The sequence below is a fragment of the Aquila chrysaetos genome, chromosome Z, assembly GCF_900496995.4.
Source record: "Aquila chrysaetos chrysaetos chromosome Z, bAquChr1.4, whole genome shotgun sequence".
Lineage (NCBI taxonomy): Eukaryota > Metazoa > Chordata > Aves > Accipitriformes > Accipitridae > Aquila > Aquila chrysaetos.
Window position 1 is genome coordinate 11,254,698 of NC_044030.1, and position 23,212 is coordinate 11,277,909.

At 38.2% G+C, this 23,212-nt stretch overlaps 1 protein-coding gene across 4 annotated transcripts; it reads right to left on the minus strand.

Moving 5' to 3' along the window:
- Window positions 1–807: 807 nt before the first annotated feature.
- Window positions 808–23,204, minus strand: SMC2 (structural maintenance of chromosomes 2). 4 transcript variants are annotated; one of them, XM_030003306.1, is made up of 25 exons: window positions 23,091–23,204; window positions 22,211–22,452; window positions 21,137–21,286; window positions 20,285–20,407; window positions 18,692–18,730; window positions 18,392–18,502; window positions 18,169–18,213; window positions 17,460–17,693; window positions 16,024–16,173; window positions 15,113–15,346; window positions 14,064–14,223; window positions 12,010–12,124; window positions 11,117–11,255; window positions 10,750–10,869; window positions 10,240–10,444; window positions 9,521–9,656; window positions 8,348–8,472; window positions 7,329–7,522; window positions 6,909–7,052; window positions 6,457–6,651; window positions 5,702–5,902; window positions 4,754–4,870; window positions 3,268–3,428; window positions 2,297–2,444; window positions 808–1,548 (listed from the first exon to the last, which is right to left on the minus strand). In XM_030003306.1, the coding sequence occupies exons 2-25, from the start codon at window positions 22,376–22,378 to the stop codon at window positions 1,396–1,398; spliced, it is 3,567 nt and encodes a 1,188-aa protein (XP_029859166.1). In that variant the 5' UTR covers window positions 22,379–22,452; window positions 23,091–23,204; the 3' UTR covers window positions 808–1,395. The 4 variants fall into 4 exon arrangements, with proteins under 4 accessions (XP_029859166.1, XP_029859162.1, XP_029859164.1 ...); XM_030003302.1 differs by having other exon boundaries at window positions 12,010–12,127; XM_030003304.2 differs by lacking the exon at window positions 23,091–23,204 and adding an exon at window positions 22,990–23,008 and having other exon boundaries at window positions 12,010–12,127.
- Window positions 23,205–23,212: the final 8 nt, after the last annotated feature.

Here is a 23,212-nt window from a genome sequence, read left to right on the forward strand (position 1 = left end):
TATTTTACAGTGTTCTTGTGCTCCAAACCCAAAGCACCCCTTTGTGTTCTGCTCTGCGCTGGCCTCCCTGCCCTGGGGCCACTTCCTCTCCAGCTGTTCAGCCTGAAGGTGGCTGTGTTACAAATGACAGCATCCGGTTAGGAGGAACTGTGTGAATTTGTTTTTTAAGCCAACAGCTTGGTCTCTTGCAACCAGACAGGGTTATGTGACATATGTGTATATATTATATATATATATAAAAAAAAAATATATATATGTATATATGGAGGGTGAGGCCATGAGACAGAAAATTTATTGAAATAATGTTCAAGAACTTAATGTTTCCAAACTATTCCAGACACAGCCATATCCCTCCCGCCCTGCTCCCAAACCAGCCTCAATTAAATTTACTTTTCTAAATGGTATTCTGAAAGGAAGAGAAGAAAAAAAAAAAAAATCAACTCAGCAGAGGAGAGCAAGCAAATACAAAGTTTATGGATGGTAGCTACCAACTGGCTGAAGCATCATCTAGCAAGATGAACAGTGTCAGAGCGTGCACCCCCAAAACGCAGAGCCTCTCCACTGCTAGCGGTGGGTCCACATCCCTCTCCCACGCTGCAGCTTGCAGTGAATTGTGAATTATTGCTTGATTATGAACATCCATGTCCAAAAATACTTAGATTTTCTCTTACCTCTAATGTTCAGAGTACAGATTTAAGTAATCAAGCTTTGACAAATACAGCAGGACGTTCAAAACCAAAAGAAGTGTTTAATTCTGAGTAGGGATTATTCAATGAAAAATAGTGAGAGAAGAAAGCACATACACAATTCAGGTTGTGTAGTTTATTTATTGATAAAAACGTAAGTGCAGCAAATTGCAAAAACTGTTAGAATAACTTGGGAGGTAAAATGGTTGATGATTGCTTTGTTACTTAATTATACTAGCTTAATAATCAATATGCTGCTTTTCTGTAGTATTTGACAACAGGAGAGGAAGACAGCGTTTACACTTTGCAACAGGTTTTCTGAATGCCATGAACACTGCAAGTCAAACCAGATTTTCCTCATTCAAAGGCTTCAGTTCCTCCTGTTGAGCTTACAGAGCTACTGTTTATGTGTAAATGGTTACAGAGGGGCAATGGGAATGACTTACTGGACACCAAGAGGAATAAATGTGGCCAGTTTAGCGAATAGTACAGGCAACAGTCTCCTGTGAATTTCAGTTCTTAATGATGTGCAGATGTGAACTAAAAGCTGAAACATAACAGTAGTATTTCAAAATGAAAATACTTTTTTTAACAAAGTACACTGGGGTCAGAGAACACTTTAGAAGTGATTACTGCACGTGGAGGGCCAGCAATTTTTCCCAGTTCTGCACGTCCTCTTTTGTCACTCTTAGGTGGTTGCTGGGCTTTTTCAAGGGCAGAGGCGTGACTTGTTTGGAAAGCGATTGTGTCTGCGTTTGCGTTGATCGTATCTTGCAACAGTGGATACACCATCCACAAACTTGGTCTTGTAGAGGACGTTTGCGTTGTCAAACATTCCATCCTTCAAGGATACCACAATAAACTAAAACAAACCAGAAAGCTTGAAGTTAATGCTGGCATCCAAATAAAGACCTTAAACAACATTGGAAAACGCTTCTAAAAGAAGGATTCCTTTTACTTTATTTGGCTAATACCTTGGTGGCAATTCTTCAAAAAATACTCTGAATGTAACTGAAGCCCAACAGAATGTGCTGAGCAGGTTAATGACTTTTGCACAAATTTTGTAAGAATGCAGGGCCTTTCATAGTCTAAAGATACTGCTCAAATTATTTTACAATACTGGTAACAAATGTTCCCCTCCTCTCTTTCATAATTGGGAAAGGTCATGTCCTACCACCAAATAGAGATAAGTACTGCCTTTCACTCGGAGTAGTATGTTTCTTCACTTCTACAGATTTTTTTCCGTGCACAGGCCATGGTGATACAGAAGTTTTTTCCACTACTGCCTGGCTTATTTCAACAGGTCAAAAAAAAAAAAAAAAAAAGAAAAAAAAAAATCAGGATGGGGGTCATGCCTGCAATTGATCATATCACAGATATTCTTCCCTATTACTACCTGTTTTTTAGCCACTACAGCAATGGCTTACATGAAAATGTAATGCCTAAAAGTTTCACAGTTGCCACATCATCAGTGATAACTTCCACTTGAAACAACTTAGAAATACACATCTCTGGAGTAAAATACTTGAACAGCTTAGACTCAGTGGCAGACTGCCTCTGAAAATAATGAAGTGCATAAATAGATGATCAAAATAGTTTCAAGATCATACCTGGGAGTGTTGGAAATGAGTATGAAGCATCTGCCCAATATTCTGGGTATGAGAGAGATCAAGGGCTGCATCCACTTCATCCAGGATGTAAATTGGGGCAGGTTTGAAGAGAAGCATGGATAAGATCAAGGACAAGGCCACCAATGATCTAATATAGAGAATAAGTAAGTTATGTTTTATGCTCTTGTTTGAGAGGCTTTGGCTTATGAAAACAATTGTTTGGTAGTAACAAAATGCTCTCAAAAGCAGATTCATGCTGAGTTCTGAAGAGACAGAATGACAGCTTCTCCCACAACTTCTGATTTCAAAATGTGAAGCCTTCTGCCAGAAATGGCAAATGTTACTTACTCTTTTATCGGAAGACCAGGTTAGTTGGGTGAGGATATTTAAAATCATGCTGTTGCTTTACCTATTTTCAATTCTGAGTTTTGCAGTGCTGTTTTTCAATGTACAGTTCTTGAAGCATGCTGTCCTTCAGAAAGTTCTGTATCTGTCTCACCTCTTCCTAAATTCTGTGTCTACTTTTCAATTTGTTAGATTTTTCTTTAGAAGCTGAAAAGAAGCACATACCCTACACAGTACCTGTAATCACTGGAGAAGGCAACTGTCACCATGACACTACTTTGACACTCAAGGGCTGGAGCATTTAACTCAACAGTACCTCAGTACTACCTAGCATTAACTGCAGTTTTCTCACCAGTGAATTCATTTTTTGTCACTTCTCCATAGAGTAAAATCTTGTTTGTTATCATATTCCAAGTAATGCATTGTTCTCAGTCAGATTCCTATTTGAGCTGAAATGAATTAATAATGCTTTCAATATTAAGTCAGGTTGGAAGGAGACAAGAGTCCCTGGCTTGACTAGGGAAAAGATTCATTTTTTGCTTTTCTGAACTATAATTAGCTAGACATATCAATTACATACACAACTGCAATGGAAAACAAACAAAAACCCCACAAAGTTCACCAACCTTTGTCCTCCACTAAGTTCTGTTAGGTTTTCCTTCCACGTGTTTCCTAAGGCAACTCTGAACTCCAGACCATCCAAGATATTCTGGGTTTTAGAGAGTGCTAGCATAGCTTTGGCTCCTGGTAGAAGAGTTGAGAAAATTGAACCAAAGTCTTCATTCACCTAGAAGTCAGACCGTAAAAGATGTATGTACATGCTTTGAATCAAGAGCACAAACAGCTAAAAACTCAGTGGTAAGCTGCACAATGCTCTAGAAGCCTTGCCCAGTTTAACCCAATGACTTCTTATCTCCTGAAAACTAGCACATACAGGATAGTGAGAAAATATTAGTATATGGAATCTTTCATTTTCTCTGTACTGAAAAGAGAAGCATCACCAAGGACACCTTATACTAAACATTTTAGAAGGGTCAAATGAAAGAAATATTGGAAGGCTTCTTTATGCTATCAGCCAGGGAAATGCTTATGCCCTACCTAATATTTATTAACTGGTAAATTGTGATTCCTCCCAATTAAAGGACTATATACCACTATAAGCGCCTTATAAAAGACACACACTGGCATCGTTCCCAGTCCTTTTCTTCCCAGGATTACTTAAGCAATGCCCAGGTATTGGATGGGACGCAACTTTGTAAACATAGATTAAAATTCTCTAGGTCAAGGAATGTATCTGAGAATGCGCTTATTCCACAAACCGTGATGCTTTTAAATACAATTCACTGATTTTTGCCAAACAAGATTTTGCAATGAAAAGGTACCATTTTGTCCGTGATATCTTGAGTAATTAAAAGTGACACTTCATTTGTGAGCAATTTCATCTTAGATATAATTGATCTTCTCAAAGGCCAAAAATTACAAGTTCTCCTGGTACAGCAGAAAATAATGTGTCAAGAACTTTCCATGTAGAAAGGGAAAGGGAAAATATTACACTTTTGTTATAGTTCATGATATGAGAGAACTAGTATGAAAGCAGAGCACTTAGATAACAGGAACATAAATCAGCTGTTGCTCGATTCCAGTATTACCTACCCTATAAGTGACAGGAAAACTAGCCCAGGTCCACAGCCCCACATTTTATGGGGCTACACAGAACCAGAAGATTTTAACTCTGGTCAAATACTGGTTTAAGCAAACAAAAAGAAAAATAGACTGTATTGCTGTTTTGCCTGACTTCCATGTGAGAAACAATGACTTCAGCATGCCAGTAGCTTAACTTTCCTTAAATTTTGGGGGGCAGTAAAAGGGAATGGTAAAGTAGTTTTGCAGGTTTAACTCTGTCTTTACAATTCCCAGAGAACTCACGTCTTATTCTCACAAGTGAGATGAAACAGGAGAAATGAAGTGCTTGTTTTGCAATTTAAATACTAGGCAAGGGAGATTAGTTCTGAAGAAAGATATCTTTTTTTTTCCATGGAATATGCAAAACAGTAATCTAAGATAAATCTGATCCTCTGCTAAAATGTGAAGATTAGATTTCAAATGTCATACCTTTTTCCAAGCAACATATAAAGCTTCAGTTTTCTTCTGGTCAAGCTCTTCAATAGCTGCAAGAATTTTTGACTTGTCATTCGCTACAATTCTTTGTCTCCTCATTAAGTCATTGTACTGGTGCAATGAGAAGAAAAGATTGATTTCAATGAACTGTGTGCTCAAATACTTTTTGTGCTAATCTTACAGTTTCACTGTTTATCGTTTTTGTAACTATGAAACAGCCATTAACCACAAGATTGAAATCCAAAGCATTCATTTAGCTCTATGCAGGATTTAAGTTTTAGGGTATTATTTGCAAATTAAAGCATTAGAATTTTCAACAGTCGGCAAAGGGGAAGACCAACATTACTCTGAAAGTTGCACCTCCTTTTCAAGTTAATCATGTTTCCATTTGCTTTTCTGTAAAAGAAAGGATGCTTCTGGAGGCTAATACGAAGAACAGGCCAAATCTCATCATGAAACAGTACCAGAAAAGTTGAAGTGGACAGTTTTGAGACAATCCTGGAATAGCCTCAAGATATAGATGAATTCAAGACAGCCCTGGAACACCTTCAAGCTATCATGTTTGAAGATGAACAGTTTTTTGATCTGCAACCTTTAATAAAGTATGTAATTTTCAGATACTGTAATGGACACCACAAAGCTTGCCTAATGCTGCTGCTGCCAACTTACGATGGATGGGGGCAGGGAGGAACGAAATTATTCTTTTTACCATCCAAAGTCAAGATTATGCATAACCTAGAAAACTAGTGCACAAATGAACAGTTCAAAAATGTAAGATAAGTATAAAAGATCTAACAAAAGGTTTCCTGCTATCTTGTGAAGATTTAGTTTTACTTTTGGTGTACTCAGAAATAGAGCATATGAAAATATAAAGCTACGTTATACATAATACCATATACCCAACCTGCCCAATGTTTATAGGTTAAAGCACAGAATGTTTACCCTCTCCTCTGTCTCAGCAAGCATACTTATAGCTCTTGCGTTCACTTTAATTCCCAACTTCTCTTTTTTCTCCTGCAGTTTCAGCAGCTTCTGACTTGCTTCTTCAGGATTGTTAATTTTGAAGTCATAGGCTGTGTTTGGCTGACCAAAAAGTGCTTTCTCTGAAGCTATCCACTCATACTCATTCAACATTTTGGTTACCTGTAAACAAGGACATGTTAAGGCTTTCCCCCCCGCCCTGCTTCCCAGATGTGAATTATAAATAATTGGGGGGAAAAAAAAAAGGCAACATCCTGAAATTACAGCATTAATTCTTCTATCCCAATGCCACACAGGTGCATACCTTTACAATGCTTCATATGATTTCCGAGACTGTTGATGAACCAAGATTTTTAGGGAGCTTTCACATATACCCATCATGTTTACTTGGACCACATTTTTCTATATCTGGACTAAGTCACTTTCACTAAATCTCGGGATTAACTCCTTTAATTAGTTACCTAATTTGTCCATATAGTCAGAACGTTCTTCTCATTAATCACATTCTCAGTATGATCTACTCTCTTTCAGTCCATACTGATGAGTTCTGTTACAATTTTCAGTTTCCACCCCCTCCTCCTGGGATAAAACCTTCACATCAAGAGCTGCAAATATGACAGAGCTTATTAAGAAAAAAGGCTATTTGCTTTGCACGTGGCAAGGGAAGCAACCACTCTTGGTCACAAGATGCAAGGAAAAGCACAGTTCTGAAATACCTTGGCGGCAGCAGCAGCAGCCTCTTGTTGATGTTTGCTGATGTTGTGTTCTAATGTTTTCACCTTAAGCTGTAACTTATTATTTTGTTCTCTGTATTCTATTAGCTCTGCGGATTTGGCTTTAATTGCTTTATCCTGTAACACAAGTACTTTCTTTTGCTTGGCCAGCTCCTCCTGTGCTTTCTCTACAGATTTCTGAAAAGCAAATCAAACAGCGATTTATTAGTTTCTTTTAAAGGCTGGTGTTAGATAGTTGTTAGAAGAGGACACAGCAAGGAAGGAGAAAAAATTCACATGTGGTAATGAAGCCAAAAAATAACTAGCTAGGCTGAACACAATTGAGGGCTGGGAGGAAAGTCCAAACAACAAAATACACATTATAATTTGAGCTTTAGGGAATTGTATCTTCAGTAACATCAAAACAGATCATGAAACACAGTATTCACTTTTACCTGTGTCTTAGACACCTCAGCTGCCATAGCATTATCTTGCTCCTGGTAGGATTTGATTGCTTTCTCTGCAGCTGCTATCTGTTGTTCATAGGAAGCCTGTTCTTGTTTTAGCTCTTCAAGTTCCAGAACTAAAGCTTCAACTTCCTAGAGAGATGTTTTCAAATTTATTACAGTTAAATACAAAGAATTAAGATTCAGTTTGACATAGTAAATGCTACAGATTAACAGTACCCATTCTTCAGCAAGGGGGCAATCTCACACACACAAAAAAAAAACCATCAGCAATTTCTGTGTCAGTGACTACAGAGTAATATATTACGTTCCAAAATTGACAGTATTAAAACTTCATCAGAATCAAACTTTATGATTACTGCAACCACTTTCGACATTGAGAAATTGCCAACAAAGCTTAAGTTTTACCTGCTGCTTTTCTTTCATTTGTTTGCTTGAAGCATCTGCCTTTTTCTTGGCACCATCTAGTTTCTTCTGGGCATTTTTTAGTTCTTTTTCATATTCTGCTTCTGCATTTTTCATTTTGTTCTCTAATACCTTGTATTTATTTTCTGCTTTCTTTTGGGTCTCTTCGGTTTTCTTTAATGTCTCTTCACACTCCACTGAATCAAGAAGTACAGTACTGAGATTGAACATTGTTCTTATCTTTAAATTTACATCCTGAACTCCAACTGAATAAATCTGTCTGCCTCTAACAGAAAAAAGTGGTTGTATGTTTGCTAGTTACTGAAGTCAGCAATTTCAGTGATTATTCTAAGACAGTGTGCTGTTGCTACCAGTATGTATAGGGCACCAAACAGACAACCAGTCATTAAAATTAATGAAAATAAGCCCTTTTTGTTTTTTTGACAGGAGCAAGTATATGCCAAATTACATGATCAAGTAATGAATCAGATGGCTAATTAAGCTATCATCTCATCCCTAGAATACTATGTCTATAAACATATAACTTCTGTCCATCTTTTTTATTTAGATGTTTTACTTACTGCTGCATTTGCTTCCTTTTACATTTTTCCTTAGCTATATGAACAGTACTTTCCAATGCTTTCTTGTTAGGCAAACTATTTATATTGCTAACCTTAAATATCTACAGAAACAGATGGCTTGGGAAAAACAAAGATTACTCAAATATGGGATTAAATCCATTTTAAAACTTCCCTGAAAAAACGTATTTCCTTTTATTATAAAGTATATAAAACAGTAAGAATATAACCTTTACTACAGGAGAGACCAACCTTATGTGAATCACCTCTATGCAAGTCTATTGTGATTCTGTATTTGTTACATATTCCAAAATATAAAGCTAGTATTTTCAAAGCAAAAAATATTTTTTTCTTAAGCAAAGATTCTACTACTCAAACAGCCAAATATCCATCTCATTCTCAGCAACTAGCTTTCAGTGAAAAGATTAAGAACATATTTGTCACCGATGGTTTTCTTCAGGGCAAGCAGCTCTTCCTCTTGTTTGTGATAAGTGCTTTGATGAAGCTTCATTTGCAACAGCTCTGCTTCCTCAGACTTCATCTCCCACTGCTGCTTCAGTTGCCGGTACCTTTGAAGACAGTAAGGATATACAATGCTATAGTGAAAGCTACCCAGCACTTCAGTTTGAAGCGTTTACAGAGATAAGTAGATACTGAAATAAGTAGATAAATACTTATATTCCCATTCTAATGTGAGATAAATGATTGACGGTTGGACAAATAAGCTTAAATGCATGAAAGTCTGATACAGTTTCTTTAAGAATAATTGTGAATTTTGTAGGTATGTAAGTTATTATATATGTAACTCCTGGTTATGTAGCCATGATAAGATATATTAAAACCAATCAAATGCAACACATGGAATTTGGCAACAATTCAGAGTTCATGTTTTTCCAACCAGCAGCACGACAGATGCTAGGCTGAAGCATTAAAGAAAAAAATATCTAAAAGCAAAACTTGTTTCTTCCTTTTGGTCATATTTCTGAAAGTCTATTACAACTCAAAACAATTTGAAAAATAAATCCAGCTGGTAGATAGCATATTACACAACACTATACCTCCTTATGGGATTTTTACAGAACTGACTAAACATATCTTTATATTCCATCTTTTTAAAAAGATCTTCAGTAATTGAGTAGCTGAAAATCAAATGCACTTAAAATTATTTAATTTAAATCCTTACAGCAGTATCACTCAGATATTCTCCTTTAGTATCTTTATATTTTCTTGGAAGAAAAATAATAGCTATCACAAATTGAAATTCTGTATGGGTATTACAAACTGTGGCTGGAACAGATCCATTCTTCAGTGGACTTCATGAAACTTTGGAAAACTTCAAATGATTTCAAGTAGACTTCATTGTATGCTTTTTTTTTTTTCCTGTATTACCCACAATAAAGTTTTCTTGCATATGTTGTCTAAGAACTAAATTTGCTTGTTGATTGCTATACTTAAAAATTAAATTTGGGGGAGGGTGAGAGGTATGAGGGAGAAAGGGAAAAATTTTCTGCATATTACATTCTCAACAGGCTCTACCCCTTCCAAAAATACTTCTTTATATTACATTTATTCAGTCATATAAGAGAAACGATAGACACTTTATAGGGCAAACCTTACTTTTCAGCAACATTCTTCAGGCTTGCCAGCTCATTCTCTATAGTCTCAAGTTCAGTTTCCTTTGTCCTGAGTTCTACTGCAACATCTTTCATTTCTTGAATTTCAGACAATATTGGTGCAGCCTGTGCGCATGCCCCTGTTCAGTGAAAAAAAAGCAAAGTCAAGCTAATTGGAATTAGACTAGTGGATTCATCACTGCCAAATAGCAAATTCTGAGTGTTAATAATGATGCAGATTGATGATTTGTGTTAGTTAGAAAACAGAAAGGCAGCTAGGCTAAAGTTACAGTAGTTCTCAGTGGAGAAAGACTACCTCCTCCGTTATAGAATTTAGTTCTGCACACTTTGAATACTACACATGCATTTCTTGTGAAATCAACTAACTTTTCATATTTTATGAAATTACCTCACATTAATTATGAATTACTTCAAAAAGTGCTTGAATTCAAAGGACTTCTCCATCCAAGAGGATTATATAGCCAAGTAAGATTTACATATTTAAAATCTAAACTACTGTATGCAAATAGTTTGCCATTAATTTTTTCTTAGTCTAACCAATCTTATTTCAACTCAAGACTAACAAACCTTTGCTCAAACAGGTATTATCCCCAGTATGAGACTAAACAAAAAGGTTACTGTTCATTTTTATAAAAAACATGCAGAGCAGTAAAGAAATCAACAGACACACTGTATTATAATATGAATAAAATCAGCAATTGCCTCCATGCAGAGTGCCCTGGGGGTCAAACATATCTCCATCAAATGTAACACTTCTCATCATTATCCTTTTGTCAAAGGTCACTTTCTTAGCATTTTCCATGTTATTACAGACCAGTGTTGTTCCAAAGATATATTCCATTGCTTTCTGCAGTTCCAGGTCATATTCAACTAAGGAAAGGGCTAAATCCAAGTTATCATGACCAGCCTAGAAATCAAATGAAATGCAATTAGTATGCCTTAAGTTATAAGAATTTTCAAATTTAATTTGTCTTCTCTTGATAAAAACTTTCTAAAAACATCATTATGTTTTAAAATGATTTCAGTTAAAAGTGGAATATCCATTTAAACATCGCATAGCTGAACGGATACAAAGGAAAAAAATCAAGATACCCTCAATCTCTGTAGAAATTCTTATCAGCATAACCGTTAAGACACCCATGTTTTTAGCAAAGAAACAAAATGAAAAAGGTACACAAGCAAAATAGTGTAAATAGAAGTTTATTTACATACCAAGCTTTGGGCCAACTTGACAATGTCTTGTCCAATACACCTGGCTGAAATGTTGTTTAGTGGAATGATGGTGTATCGATGCTTTAGTTCACCCTTTTCTAAAAGCTTTTTGCCAGTAACCTTAAATGAGAAGAATTACAAAGCATACCTGAATACATAACTGATTTTGTAAAGTAAGACAATAGGGCACTGCAAGAGGAATATATTATTGCCCATAACTATGCATGACTCTCTTAACCTAATTTAAACATGTACATGGGTCCAAACCACCTCTTAAGCATTCAGTAACAATGCCCATGCTCACTAACCCTGAATCACATGACCTCATCTCAACATTCAGAGATCTGTATTAAAGCAATAAACATACCTCTGTGTCCACAATAATGTTATAGAGTTTCCCTCCAGCCACCGCTTCTATGGCTTTTGCTTTGGATTGATCTTTCACAGTGATAAGAGACACAACAGGGCCTTTCACATGGTTTCGATTCCAATTTTTTTCTGGAGCTCTTAAAAAATATTTAAATTATGGTAATCACATGTTTGTCTCTGTCCCACAGATGTTAAAAAAATTATGTTTAAAAACTCATACTGCTTATTATACTGGTATAAGAAACTCTCAATTCTATCAGGAAAAAAAAACACAGAAAATGGTTAAACTAAATACTTCAGGGCAAGAGACTTCCCAATAAAGGGTCAGTTGCAAAGTCATTAAAAGAACATCCTTCCTGATTTTGGTATAATTTGTTAACACAATTTTCAAATTTTACTATGGATTCTATTATTAGCACAGCTATAGGAATATGTTCAGATTGATTATTACACAACCAAATAAATCTGGGGATACATATATTTGATCGAGACAGATACAATGTTGACGTCCACAGAGCATGTCTACTCAGAGCCCTCAGGGAGGACTCTGAAAAGTAATGATTCTATGGTTTTAGCTACTATAGTTGAGTTATGGCTTGCAAACACCATCATACAAAACTTTTAAATTACAGTGATTTTGATAGGGCTGTCATTTAAGAATGACTGTATCACTTTCCCTGCTGCCCATTAACTCAGTCAACATTTCCTGATTCCCCGCTCCCCCTCCTCCACCCCTTGCATTGCAGGTAAGATAGTCATTGTTCACTGGCACTACAAGGAAAGCAACAGCTAAGCAATTGATGGAATTATCCTGTAAGTCCCATAAGCCATGCTTAAAATGCCCCCCAAAAGCACTTTCAAATGTCTTTTAGGATCACACTGAGATCTTACTTGTATTCAAAATGTAGATGAGGAAACTTTGCCATTAAGCCTTCATACAATTCTCTCAGCCGGCTGATGTCATGAGTCAATGCCTTCTTTTTTGCTAAAAGGGTTGCTTCTTTCTCTTCTTAAAGAGTTGAACACAAGCAGTAGACAAACAGCCAGAGCACAGAAATCTATTAGCTTAATAATTGGTATGCTACACTGCTTATCTACATATATGTAGAGAACACTTAATTGAAAGACTTTCTAAAATTCTTTGTAAATTTCCAGTTTAGAGAAATTAACACCATCACAATACCAAACATGCAAAGAGTTTAAAGTCTAATGTGCTTCTCTGAATGTCGTTCTGGAATATCAGTTTACAGTTTTGAGTAGCTTCTGCAACACATTACCTGGAATGAGAAACAAACTTTAAGAAGTGTTTTAGGTAGGGAAAACCAGGAAGAAATAGGAAGGTTTGTCCCTATAAATTTTGATGGAATTTAAATTTTCCATTAAACTTTAAAACATTCAGCCTCAAGTTTATAAAATAAGATTATTTTAAACTATTTTCTGTAGAAGGCAAGAGCTTGCAGAGCTTTGACCAGAGAAATTTCTTTGTGCGTAAAAGCAGCACACTTGGCTTTTCAGTTCCTCCTAGTATTTGGTCTGGCTCGGATGGAGTTAACTTTCCCCATAACAGCCCTCATAATGCTGTGCTTTGTGTTTCTTGTAGAAAGGTGTTGATAACACACTAGTGTTTTGGCTACTGCTGAGCAGTGCTCCCAAAGCATCAAGGCTGTCCCTCCCATCCCCCTCCAAAGGCCAGTAGACTTGGGGTAGGCAAGAGGTTGGGAGGGGACATAGCCTGGACAGCTGACCCAAGCAATATCCCATACCATATGGAGGTGTGCTCAGCAATAAAAGCTAAGAGAAAGGAGGAGGGGAGGGGGCATTCATTATTAAGGCATTTGTCTTCCAGAACAGCCGCTACATGTACTGAGGTCCTACTTCCCAGGAAGTAGCTGGACATCACCTGCTGATGGGAAGCAGAGAGTAAATCCTTTTGTTTTCCTTTGCTTCTGTGTCTGATAGAGCCAGTTCCACCTGGCTCCAAGAGGGACCCACCGCTGGCCAAGGAGGCTGAGCCCATCAGCAACGGTGGTAGTGCATCTGTGGTAATGTATTTATAAGAAGGGTAAAAACTGCTGCACAACAGTACATGGGAGAGAGGAGTGAGAATATGTGAGAGAAACAACCCTGCAGACAGCAAGTCAGTGAAGGAGGGGGAGGAGGTGCTCCAGGCGCCACAGCAGAGATTCCCCTGCAGCCCGTGGTGAAGACCATGGTGAGGCAGGCTGTCCCCCTGCAGCCCATGGAGGTCCACGGTGGAGAAAGTATCCACCTGCTGCCCATGGAGGACCCTACACCAGAGAAGGTGGATGTGCCCTGAAGGAGGCTGTGACCCTGTGGGAAAAACGTGTTGGAGCAGGCTCCTGGCAGGACCTGTGACCCCACAGGGGACCCACGCTGGAGCAGTCTGCTCCTTCAGGAGCACTGCACCCTGTGGAAAGGACATGCACAAAGGACCCATGCTGGAGCAGGGGAAGTGAGGAGTCCTGCCCCTGAAGAGGATGGAGCGGCAGAAACAACGTGTCATGAACGGACCGCAACCTCATTCCCCCTCTCCCTGCACTGCTCAGGGGGAGGGGGTAGGGAAAATCAGGAATGAAGTTGAGTCGGGGAAGAAGGGAGGGTGGGAGGAAGTTGTTTTAAGGTTTGTTCTTATTTCTCATTATCCTACTCTGATTTGATTGGTAATAAATTAAATTAATTTCCCCAAGATGAGGTTGTTTTGCCCATGACAGTAATTGCTGAGCGATCCCCCGGTCCTTATCTCAACCCGGTCCTTATCTCAACCCACAAGCCTTTCGTCACATTTTCTATCCCCTGTCCAGTTGAGGAGGGGGAGTGATAGAGCAGCTTGTTGGGCACCTGGCAGCCGGCCAAAGTCAATCCACCACACTTCTATATTCCTTTTCAGATTCCCCCAAAATTATGCACCACAAGTCTGTACAGACCTTCATAGTTCAGCATCTTCATTTGGATCTCCAGTTTTTCTTTTGTTTTTCTGACAGCTTCAAGTGCTTTTTGGTCTTTCTCGTAGCCTCCATCCATCTTTTTAACTTCATCTTGTTTTGTCTTTAATTCTTGCTGTGCATAATTCAACTTCATTTGAGCCTGTAAGGAGTAAGAAAATATGGAATCAGAAGATCTTCAAAGAGAATCTTGCAGGTGCAGCTTTAGAACACTTGCACTAACAAGGTACTGGTATAATTTGTAAGTTTCCACTGGTTGCAGAAATGCCAAAAAGCAGCCTTGGCTTTTGAAAGTAAGGGCAGAGGTGATTTGGAAATAAAAGCATAAATCATGTATTTGAATACAATAACTCATACTAGCACATGAACAGAGTCTGAGAAGAAACAAGGTAAAATAATGTGGTACACAGCTGTCCTTGTTATTTTCCCCAAGAGTTTTCGTCAAGTTTTATCTCTTAAGTGAGACAAGCAAAGTGCACTTTCAACTTTGAAAATTTAAATTCCACTGTAAGAATAACCCCAGCAGAGGTTTCCTATCTTAAGACAAAAGAAGTAGCATCTGTTTCAGTCATATGACTAGCACACAATTTAACTAAGGAGAAAATAGTTTCTTCTGAACTCTCCATTCACAGTTTCAGGCATCTTTATTTTGATTCCATTAAGTTTTACTGTAGAAATCTCTATAGTATGAATGCATATCATGGACAGCAGTCTTAATTTCCTCCTTCCCCATACCGTCAGTCATTTGAGTACTCTGAATCCTACTTTATGTGTCAAATGCCAGTTTCTATAATTCCACAGAGCAATGTTATAGCTTTTCCCTATTTATCTTTAACTGTGCAAGGATTTTTTTTTTATAACCTGTTTTATCAAAAAGTCACATTAATGCATATGCCAACTTGTAAAATATCTTGCATAGATATTCTGCAAATCTCTTCAGTGACCCTTCAAGAGCGTGTCATCTGGTTTTCAGACAATTTTCAAAAGAAGCAGGAAGGCTGGTCTGAGACAGGCAGAGCTTTTATTCTTACCTGTTTAGCCTCTGTTACTGCTTTGCTGATTTCATTTTTGCAGGTCATCATCTGCCCAGCAAGAGTAGCTTCTTCCCCATTGTCATTGCTGGACAAGCCAGCAGACACAGCATTAAAACGCTGTTGGGCTGCAGCTAAAGCATCTGCATCTTTTTCACTTGCTTCCTGTAAAGCGTTTAGTTCTTCCTCTATCTTCTTTAGTTCTTTCTCCTTTGACACTAATGCTTTAGAATCCTTCAACAAAACAAAGAACAAAAACAAAAAAAGGAAGAGAGAACCTGAGTTCCACTAACTTTAAATTCATGTTGTTTAGATGAGGAGCTATGAATAGTTTCATCAACTACATTTCTATGACCTTTTCTTTGTCAGATTCTGTGATCTTACAATTTGTCTTTGCATGTTTTAAAGTGTGTACTTGCCTCATGAGTGCACTGAAGACCTACAGAAGGATGAAATACAGGAAGAGATGACAACTGCCCAAGAACTAGGAGAAATAGCTTTCTTCCCAATATCTAAATGTAAAGTATTCTCCAGTGCTCCTCTTGCATAAAAAAACCCCATCAACTGTCAGAAATACACAATGTAGAAATTTCTCTTTTAATTTTAAGCATAACACATGTCCAGAGAGCATAATACTTTTGAAGCTATAGGGATCTCTCCTGAGCTTAACAAAGGCTGGCAACCATAAAGAGTTGCACTCTCTTTGTGTATGCATCACAGTTGTTTCTAATGGGAACTTACTACCCATGCTGCACAAATCAAACAATGAGCTTACCATTTGTTTCTGCTTTCCTGATGTAATTCTTGCCAATCATAGAATTATTCTTATCATAATAGGTGAGGAAAAACAGCTGTCCCCCTCAATCTGAATTAATTTAGTGTTTAAAGAAAGTTATATACAAAGGTCTTACCTCCTGCATACTTTTTACTAGTTCTTCGTACTTAATCTCTTCACTTCTTAAGTTTTGCTTGTTGAGATCAAGGGCACTTTGTGCTCTAGTATTAACTCTTTGACTTTCTGAAAGAGCATTTTCCAGTGAACGGAGCATACCACCAACTTCCTACGATCAGAAAAAAAGGGAAATTTAATTTAGCCTAAGAAATTGATACAGTATTTGTAATATTTCATCTTCTGTTACAGCTATTTGTAGAAGAGAGAAATATCTGATTGAGCAGGCAGTTAGACTCCAATGCAAACAGGTCAGAACATCTCTTCTCTCTGAAATCCAAACTAACTTGAAGCTACTACTGAAGACCCACATCATCCTGTATCATGGGACACTATCCCTGTACAAAAGCTGCATTTAGCCATCCAAAGACCCTATGGGCCATCCTGTATCTAACCAAATTTACTGCCCCCAAAACTGAGGTCAGTACTGATTTTTGTTGAACAGGAGTTTCCTACTTGAAGAGTATTTCTTTTGAGACATCAACAAAAAGGGAGAAAAAAATCTCTGGCAAAACATGACAGCAAACAGTTTCTATTCTTCTTTTATTGTTCATTTACAGCAATTGGAAGTAAATAATTTCAGACAAAAGAAAACTTTAAATGGATGTCTTTTAGACAATGGCTAAGAATGACAATGGGCAGTGTATAAGCTAAACAACCCAGAAGAATATAAAATTTCATAGAATCATAGAATGGTTTGGGTTGGGAGGGACCTTAAAGATCATCTCATTCCAACCCCTCTGCCATGGGGAGGGACACCTTCCACTAGATCAGGTTGCTCAAGGCCCCATCCAACCTGGCCTTGAACACTTTCAGGGATGGGGCATCCACAACCTCTCTGGGCAACATGTTCCAGTGCCTCACCACCCTCACAGTAAAGAATTTCTTCCTAATATCTAATCTAAATCTACCCACTTTCAGTTTAAAACCATTGCCCCTCATCGTGTCACTACAATCCCTGATCAATAGTCCCTCTCTGTCTTTCCTGTAGGCCCCCTTTAAGTACTGGAAGGCCGCTATCAGGTCTCCCTGGAGCCTTTTCTTCTCCAGGCTGAACAGCCCAACTCTCTCAGCCTGTCCTTATAGGGGAGGTGCTGCAGCCCCCTGATCATTTTTGTGGCCCTCCTCTGGACCTTCTCCAACAGGTCCATGTCCTTCCTGTGCTGAGGACCCCAGAGCTGGATGCAGGACTCCAGGTGGGATCTCACGAGAATGGAGTACAGGTGCAGAATCACCTCCCTCTACCTGCTGGCCATGCTTCTTTTGATGCAGCCCAGGATGCCATTGGCTTTCTGGGCTGTGAGTGCACAAGGGTATATTATCTGTAAAAATAATTCCCTTCTCATATAGCTCCTTGTATTCAGATATTCAGACAAGCAGGACTCTGTTCTCACTTACCTTATCTCTTTTCTTTTCCATCTCTGCAATTTCTTCATCCAGTTGCCTGACCTTTGTTTCACTTTCAGCTATTGATTCCCGAAGCATCTCTGCATTAGCTTCCATTTCCTTTAATACTGCAGTGGAGGATACATTTTTCTCTTCAGCCAGAACAAACTCATGAGCTATACAAAGATGGCTTAAATGTTCTATTGCTCGTATCACTTTTTGGTATTCCAGATAGCGTGATCGTTCCTGAAAAGACACCAATACAAAAAAACCTCTAAAATTTGATGGAAAAATAATATTAAGTAGGGCTGTTATAGAAATCTAAGCACTTCTGCTAATATTAACATTTTTAGATAAGAGGAGAGATTCTCCATGTTAAGTAATATATTCAGTATTGTACATTGCAGGCCTGCTTAGGAAAATTTTAGATAAAACAATACTCATACAATTGATTGTACAACTAAGATACATTTTTTATCTTCTATTTTTATCTAGCTCTCTTGTTTTCTTCCTTCTCCCTACATTCCCTTCTGCGATTTCCTGGAAGTCCTGCATATCACATTTTCTGTATTCAGACAAATGACAAAATTTCGCTCTCTTAAAAGATTCTAAAAAGCTTGAACACATGCTATTGTTTTAGCCACCACATACTGGTTCAGGGTAGCTGAAAGTATTTTTTCAGTACTTTAAGGGCCCTACCACTCTTCTAATTCTTCCATACCTCTCTCAGTTTCTGTAAAGTTGGAGTGATCTCCTCATTTAAGACCTGAAACACAAAACAGAACATTTATACTCTGATTTTTAAAACTCTTAGATGTCTAAGCATGAATACCTAGTTCCAGGTGCAGAAACGAAATATTCTACAAGTTAAAAACCACGCTCTACTAGTTACTCAGTTATCTTTAACAAATATAAAAGAAAGTGTACTTTCCAACATGTAGTACCGTTTCAATGTCTTTCAGTTTGGCTTCCTTCCTCTCTATGGTTTTCTGGACAGCTGTTTTCTTGCATTCATACATCCTAGTACCAGCTGCTTCTTCAATCATAGCTAAAATCTAAAATAAAAGAATGCAACAAAAAGTTGATGTTTCTTCTTATGTTAGACAGGTTCAACTCAGAACTGAGTTGAACATCTCATCTGCCTCCAACACCTTTTTTTTTTTTTTGCCCACCCTGCCCTTGATTTTTGTCATTCAAAACAAATCAGTAAAACTTCAGACAAAAAACTCCCACAACTTTCTTACCTCTGGTGGCTTCATATTTAGAACTTTGGTAATTCGTCCCTGGTGACAAACAGATAAAACAATGGTGTCTGGCTTTTACTATTGCATGTACATAAACAAACAAACAAATAACACCAATAACCCAAAACCCCAGACCCAAAAAAAACCACTCATTTTTATACGTTATATTATAAGCTCAAACATGATTTTTTTTTTTTTTTTTCTTGCTACAGGTGTAGTCATATGTTTGAGTTACGGCCTAACTGTGGTGATACTGCTCAATTTACGGTTTAATACCGGACCTTAATAAAGGACTTTAAAGGACTTAAATTGTCCTTTAAGGAGGACCATTAGTCAACAGTTTCACTATGTAGGCCTGGTTACTTTGTATAAACGATGTATAAAAAGGAAATATCCTTCTCCAGAAGGCTCTGAAGGCTGGATGATTGCCAAAGAAGCATGAACTAGAGGAAAGGTAAAGGTAGCAGAGGGAGATCAGGACCACTGACTCAATTCAAGACTGGAAAGACTTGCCCCCCACACACCTGCAAGGAGCATGCTTGCTAATTTATATAGCAAGCAAGGCTAATTTAAATATAACTAACCAGTAGTAGATGAGATGGTGACTACTAACCAATGAACATAAATTTAGATGGGCTTTTACTAATCATGTAACAGAATAAATATGTTGTAGTTCTTTGGCATGGTGTGCTAGCTTTGTGGAATTATCACCTAGCACCCATCTTTGTGTAAATGTGAAATAAATAAATATCTTGGCTCTGTGTGTAAGATTGGCTTATTGCACACTGGGTATTGAACCTAGCTTTTGGGACAACATAAGGATAATCCAGTTTACTAAATGTTTTGCTCTTAAAAGTTCAAAAGAGTCACTTCTTCAGGCAGCAAGCTTGAAATGGTCCTTATCTCTTATCTTACTCATCCTCCAAACACCTGATTACATCTTAAAGGAGTAAGAGTCTTACTGAGCTGCTGATGTTGAACAAGCTCTTAATCATAAACTGGCTTTTTGGACATTTACCCCATAGGTAACTAGGGGGAAGCAGAATAGGTGCAAATCTGCCCCCCCCCCCCCACCTCCCCCCACAAGTTGGGACAGTTCTGTTTGAAACTGTAAATCCTGCTCTGTTTTATTATTCCTTGCAAATATTTCAGAGATTTGTCTAGTCCCTGTGTTGATGTTTTTAAGGGTCTTTTCAATTGGTCATCCCTTTGTCAGCTGTGATTTAAGAAGGCAGGCATATCAACTTCATTCAATATTGTCTAACATGGAACATACATAATAGGAAAAAAAAAATATCTTTTTAGCCTAATAATAAAAGCAACACCTACCTGTTAAAGAGACAAAAAGGAAAAAAAAATTGGAATATGTTTTAGAAAAAGCTCGCTACATAAGGTCTTGTGCTACAAGACGTGTTTCAGGGCCAAACTATGCTGTACTGAAAATCTTAACTACTTAACAGACATTTTATTTTTACTTAATAAGAAGTTGCTTTTCTCTGATTAGGAACTTAAGTGTTCTTCCACTATCTATCCTGCCTCAAATTTAGTGCAACTTCTATTCTTTTTGGATTTTATAAAGATGCACACAATAACCTGCATAATGAGGAAGTGAGGGTTATTGACATTGAGTCCAACAGAACAGAAGAGATCCTGCACGCGAGCGTTGGTAGCATTCACACCATTGATGAGATACCTATTTCTACCTCCAATGACAACCTGGAGAAGGAAAAGAAATGGAAGAAACTTTAAGTGATTTTAAAATGTCTTGATATTATTAGAATATAAAGTGTAATAAAGAATAAAAAATCTGAGTGAATCCCATGTGTTTTATCTTTGCATACGCATATATATGCGTACTATACAGAACATCAAAACAGATCTTGTTGGACTGAAGAGACATTTAAAGTACCCAATGAAAAGATAAGAAAAATCAGTCATTGAGGGCAATACTGACAAGAAAATTTCCAAACTCCACAAGATTTCACTCTTGGGGTTTTTTTGTTTTGTTTTAAACCTTGGAAGACATCTTCATCACAAAGATAAAGGTTCCTTTGTTCTTTGAGACCAAATTTAACACACACTTCAGACATTAAGAGGAAAATATGAAAGCAGACGAAAAAGCCCCAAAATATAAAATTATGAGTTGCTTTAGGAACATTATTTCATTATTATTATGTTTCTGTGCAAGTCCATAGAAAACATTATTGATATAATACATTTAACAATATTTTAAAAAATTGGATTTACTTGGGAAATTAGTTTATCTAGTACACTGGATCTACTTCTACATTTTGTGTTACTAACTACACTGTAGAAGCATTGCCTTACTTGCAAAAACTCAGGGACTTTAAAAATTACTTTTTTCTTTTTCCTTGAAAAGTCACTCTGTTGAGCATGGTAAAAAAGTATATAGGCTACTAACCAACACAGATATTAAAGACTCACCTGCCTAGTGACGGTGATCTCATCACTAGCTTCGAATCCCAGTGGACTTAGTTTCTTGTTAGAATTATCAAAGGTAATAGACACAGTTGCTCTACTAATTCCAGCTTGCCCATTTTTATAAACTAGATCTTGCAGACTGGAAGCTCGCACCTAAATCCATGGAACAGATAAATACATTTTTGAAAGAAATTCATGACACAGCTTCAGTGCACTACTGTAGGTTTTAGAGAAATGAATGGAAAAAATGCAGATCTAGCTGCAGATTTAAGAGTTCATGTGAGAAACTGACATACGGGAGCTGCAAGGTGCTAGCATTGTAAAACCGCAGGCAGAGTGTGCCAGTCTAGTTTTAGCGAGCCAGCTAATTTTTGCTGCATGATATTCCTGACAAAAACTGAATAGATGTTTAAAAAAAAAAAAAAAGCCAGATGACTAGTTCAGTCACCAGTACATTTACTTAAAGAGCATTTATTATTCGTAACACAGTTCACAGGTAAATATATTAGAAAGTGCTCCCTGGAGGTCTGCTGGATTTGTCTACAACTGGAGGGGTGGGGGAAGAAATAAAAAAATCACCTGAAGACAAAGAGATTCAAATTGATGTCAGAGCACACAATTTTTTTTATACGAGTAAAGCAGATATATCATCTTTTAAATAGCAGGCATTGCATGAAAAACAGCTTTTTTTTTTTTTTCTGATGAACCCGTTGGCCAAATTTTAAGACCCAATCCAGAAGTGAAAAACTTTATTACAAACAAACAATTTAGTGCCTTTAGCTGCAAAAGATCTTCAGCTTGAGGCTGCTACCCTTTAAGTGGGTTTTAGCCTAATGCTCGAAGCTGAACACTTTGAGCTAGTGTAGTATATTGGTGAAACTGTAATTCAGTCTTAATGTAAGAATGAGCAAGAATGACAGAGACCCAGTTTCATGTACTGAAAAATCCATATAAATAAAACTACTTGTTTTGATAGAAGCACCACTTCAGGTCTTCCATTGGAGATTACTCAAGAGAGTAATATGAAACATTGCTGACAGAAGAAAGACCTTTCTTAAATGTCCCCTCTCTCTTTACCTGTGTCAGATTGCTGATTCCCAACAGGAAGCAGATTGAGTCCAAGATATTGGATTTGCCACTACCATTCAAGCCAGTAATGGCATTGAATAATGGGTCAAAGCCACAAATTTCAGTCCTCTGAGCATAGGATTTAAATCCTTCAAGAACAATTGACTTGATGTACATCTTCTCTAGGTTCCTAAGTAAGCAGGCAAAGTATTCCTCCCAAGAGTATGCACAAAGGTATCTGGATTATAATCCTACATGTTTCAAAGAAAAAAAGAAAAAAGAAGCAAACGAATCAAACCCCATGCGAAATAAACAGCTAATTTTACCAGAAAACTGAAAGAACACATGACTTTTACAACAAAGAGATTATACATTTATAAAGGGAAAGTTCCAAGTAGACCCCAGATCCAGGAAGCATCCGAACAATACTTCAACTTTTTTAAGCGACGTGACTTTACACAACTTTCATCACGACATCTGTATGAAGACTGGCATAACCCTGGTTTCTCACAAAGCCGGCCGTTAGTCCATCAGCCAGCACGGGAAGGGCCCGGATCTTTCGGAACGCAGCAGGAGAGCCTCCCTGTCCAGCTTGCAGGACTACTACCTGCTCAGCCCCACCGCACCGGAGGGCTGAAGCCCAGGAAAACGACAGCCTCGGCTCTGAGGCCCCGTGAACACAGCCCTATCCCTGCCCCTGCCCTTGCCCTTGCCCCTGCCGCCGCCAAAGCGCCTACCCCCACGTTCTCGCCGACGGTGCCGCGGCTCCCCACAGCCCTGCGGGTTACCCCTGCCAAGCGAGCCCTCGCTGGCGGCTCTGACGCCGAAATCAGCCGGGGCCGGCGCAGCGGCCGCGGGTGGGCCCCCTCCCCAAGCCCCGGTGCCTCACCGCCGGCGCCGCTCCAGCCGCCCGGCCCGATTCAATTTTGGCGCCGAGAGTCGGCGGCCGTTAGACGAAGCGCCTGCTCGTGGTTGGTTCCCGCGCTGCCTGCCTCGGGCGGGCCAGCTCCT

Coding starts and splice junctions, on each gene's coding strand:
- SMC2 (XM_030003302.1), bottom strand. CDS start 22,378: ATGTACATCAAGTCAATTGTTCTTGAAGGATTTAAATCCTATGCTCAG. Junction 21,287..22,210: donor GAATCAGCAATCTGACACAG/GTAAAGAGAGAG, acceptor CCATGGATTTAG/GTGCGAGCTTCCAGTCTGCA. Junction 4,871..5,701: donor TTGCTGAGACAGAGGAGAGG/GTAAACATTCTG, acceptor TCATTGCACCAG/TACAATGACTTAATGAGGAG.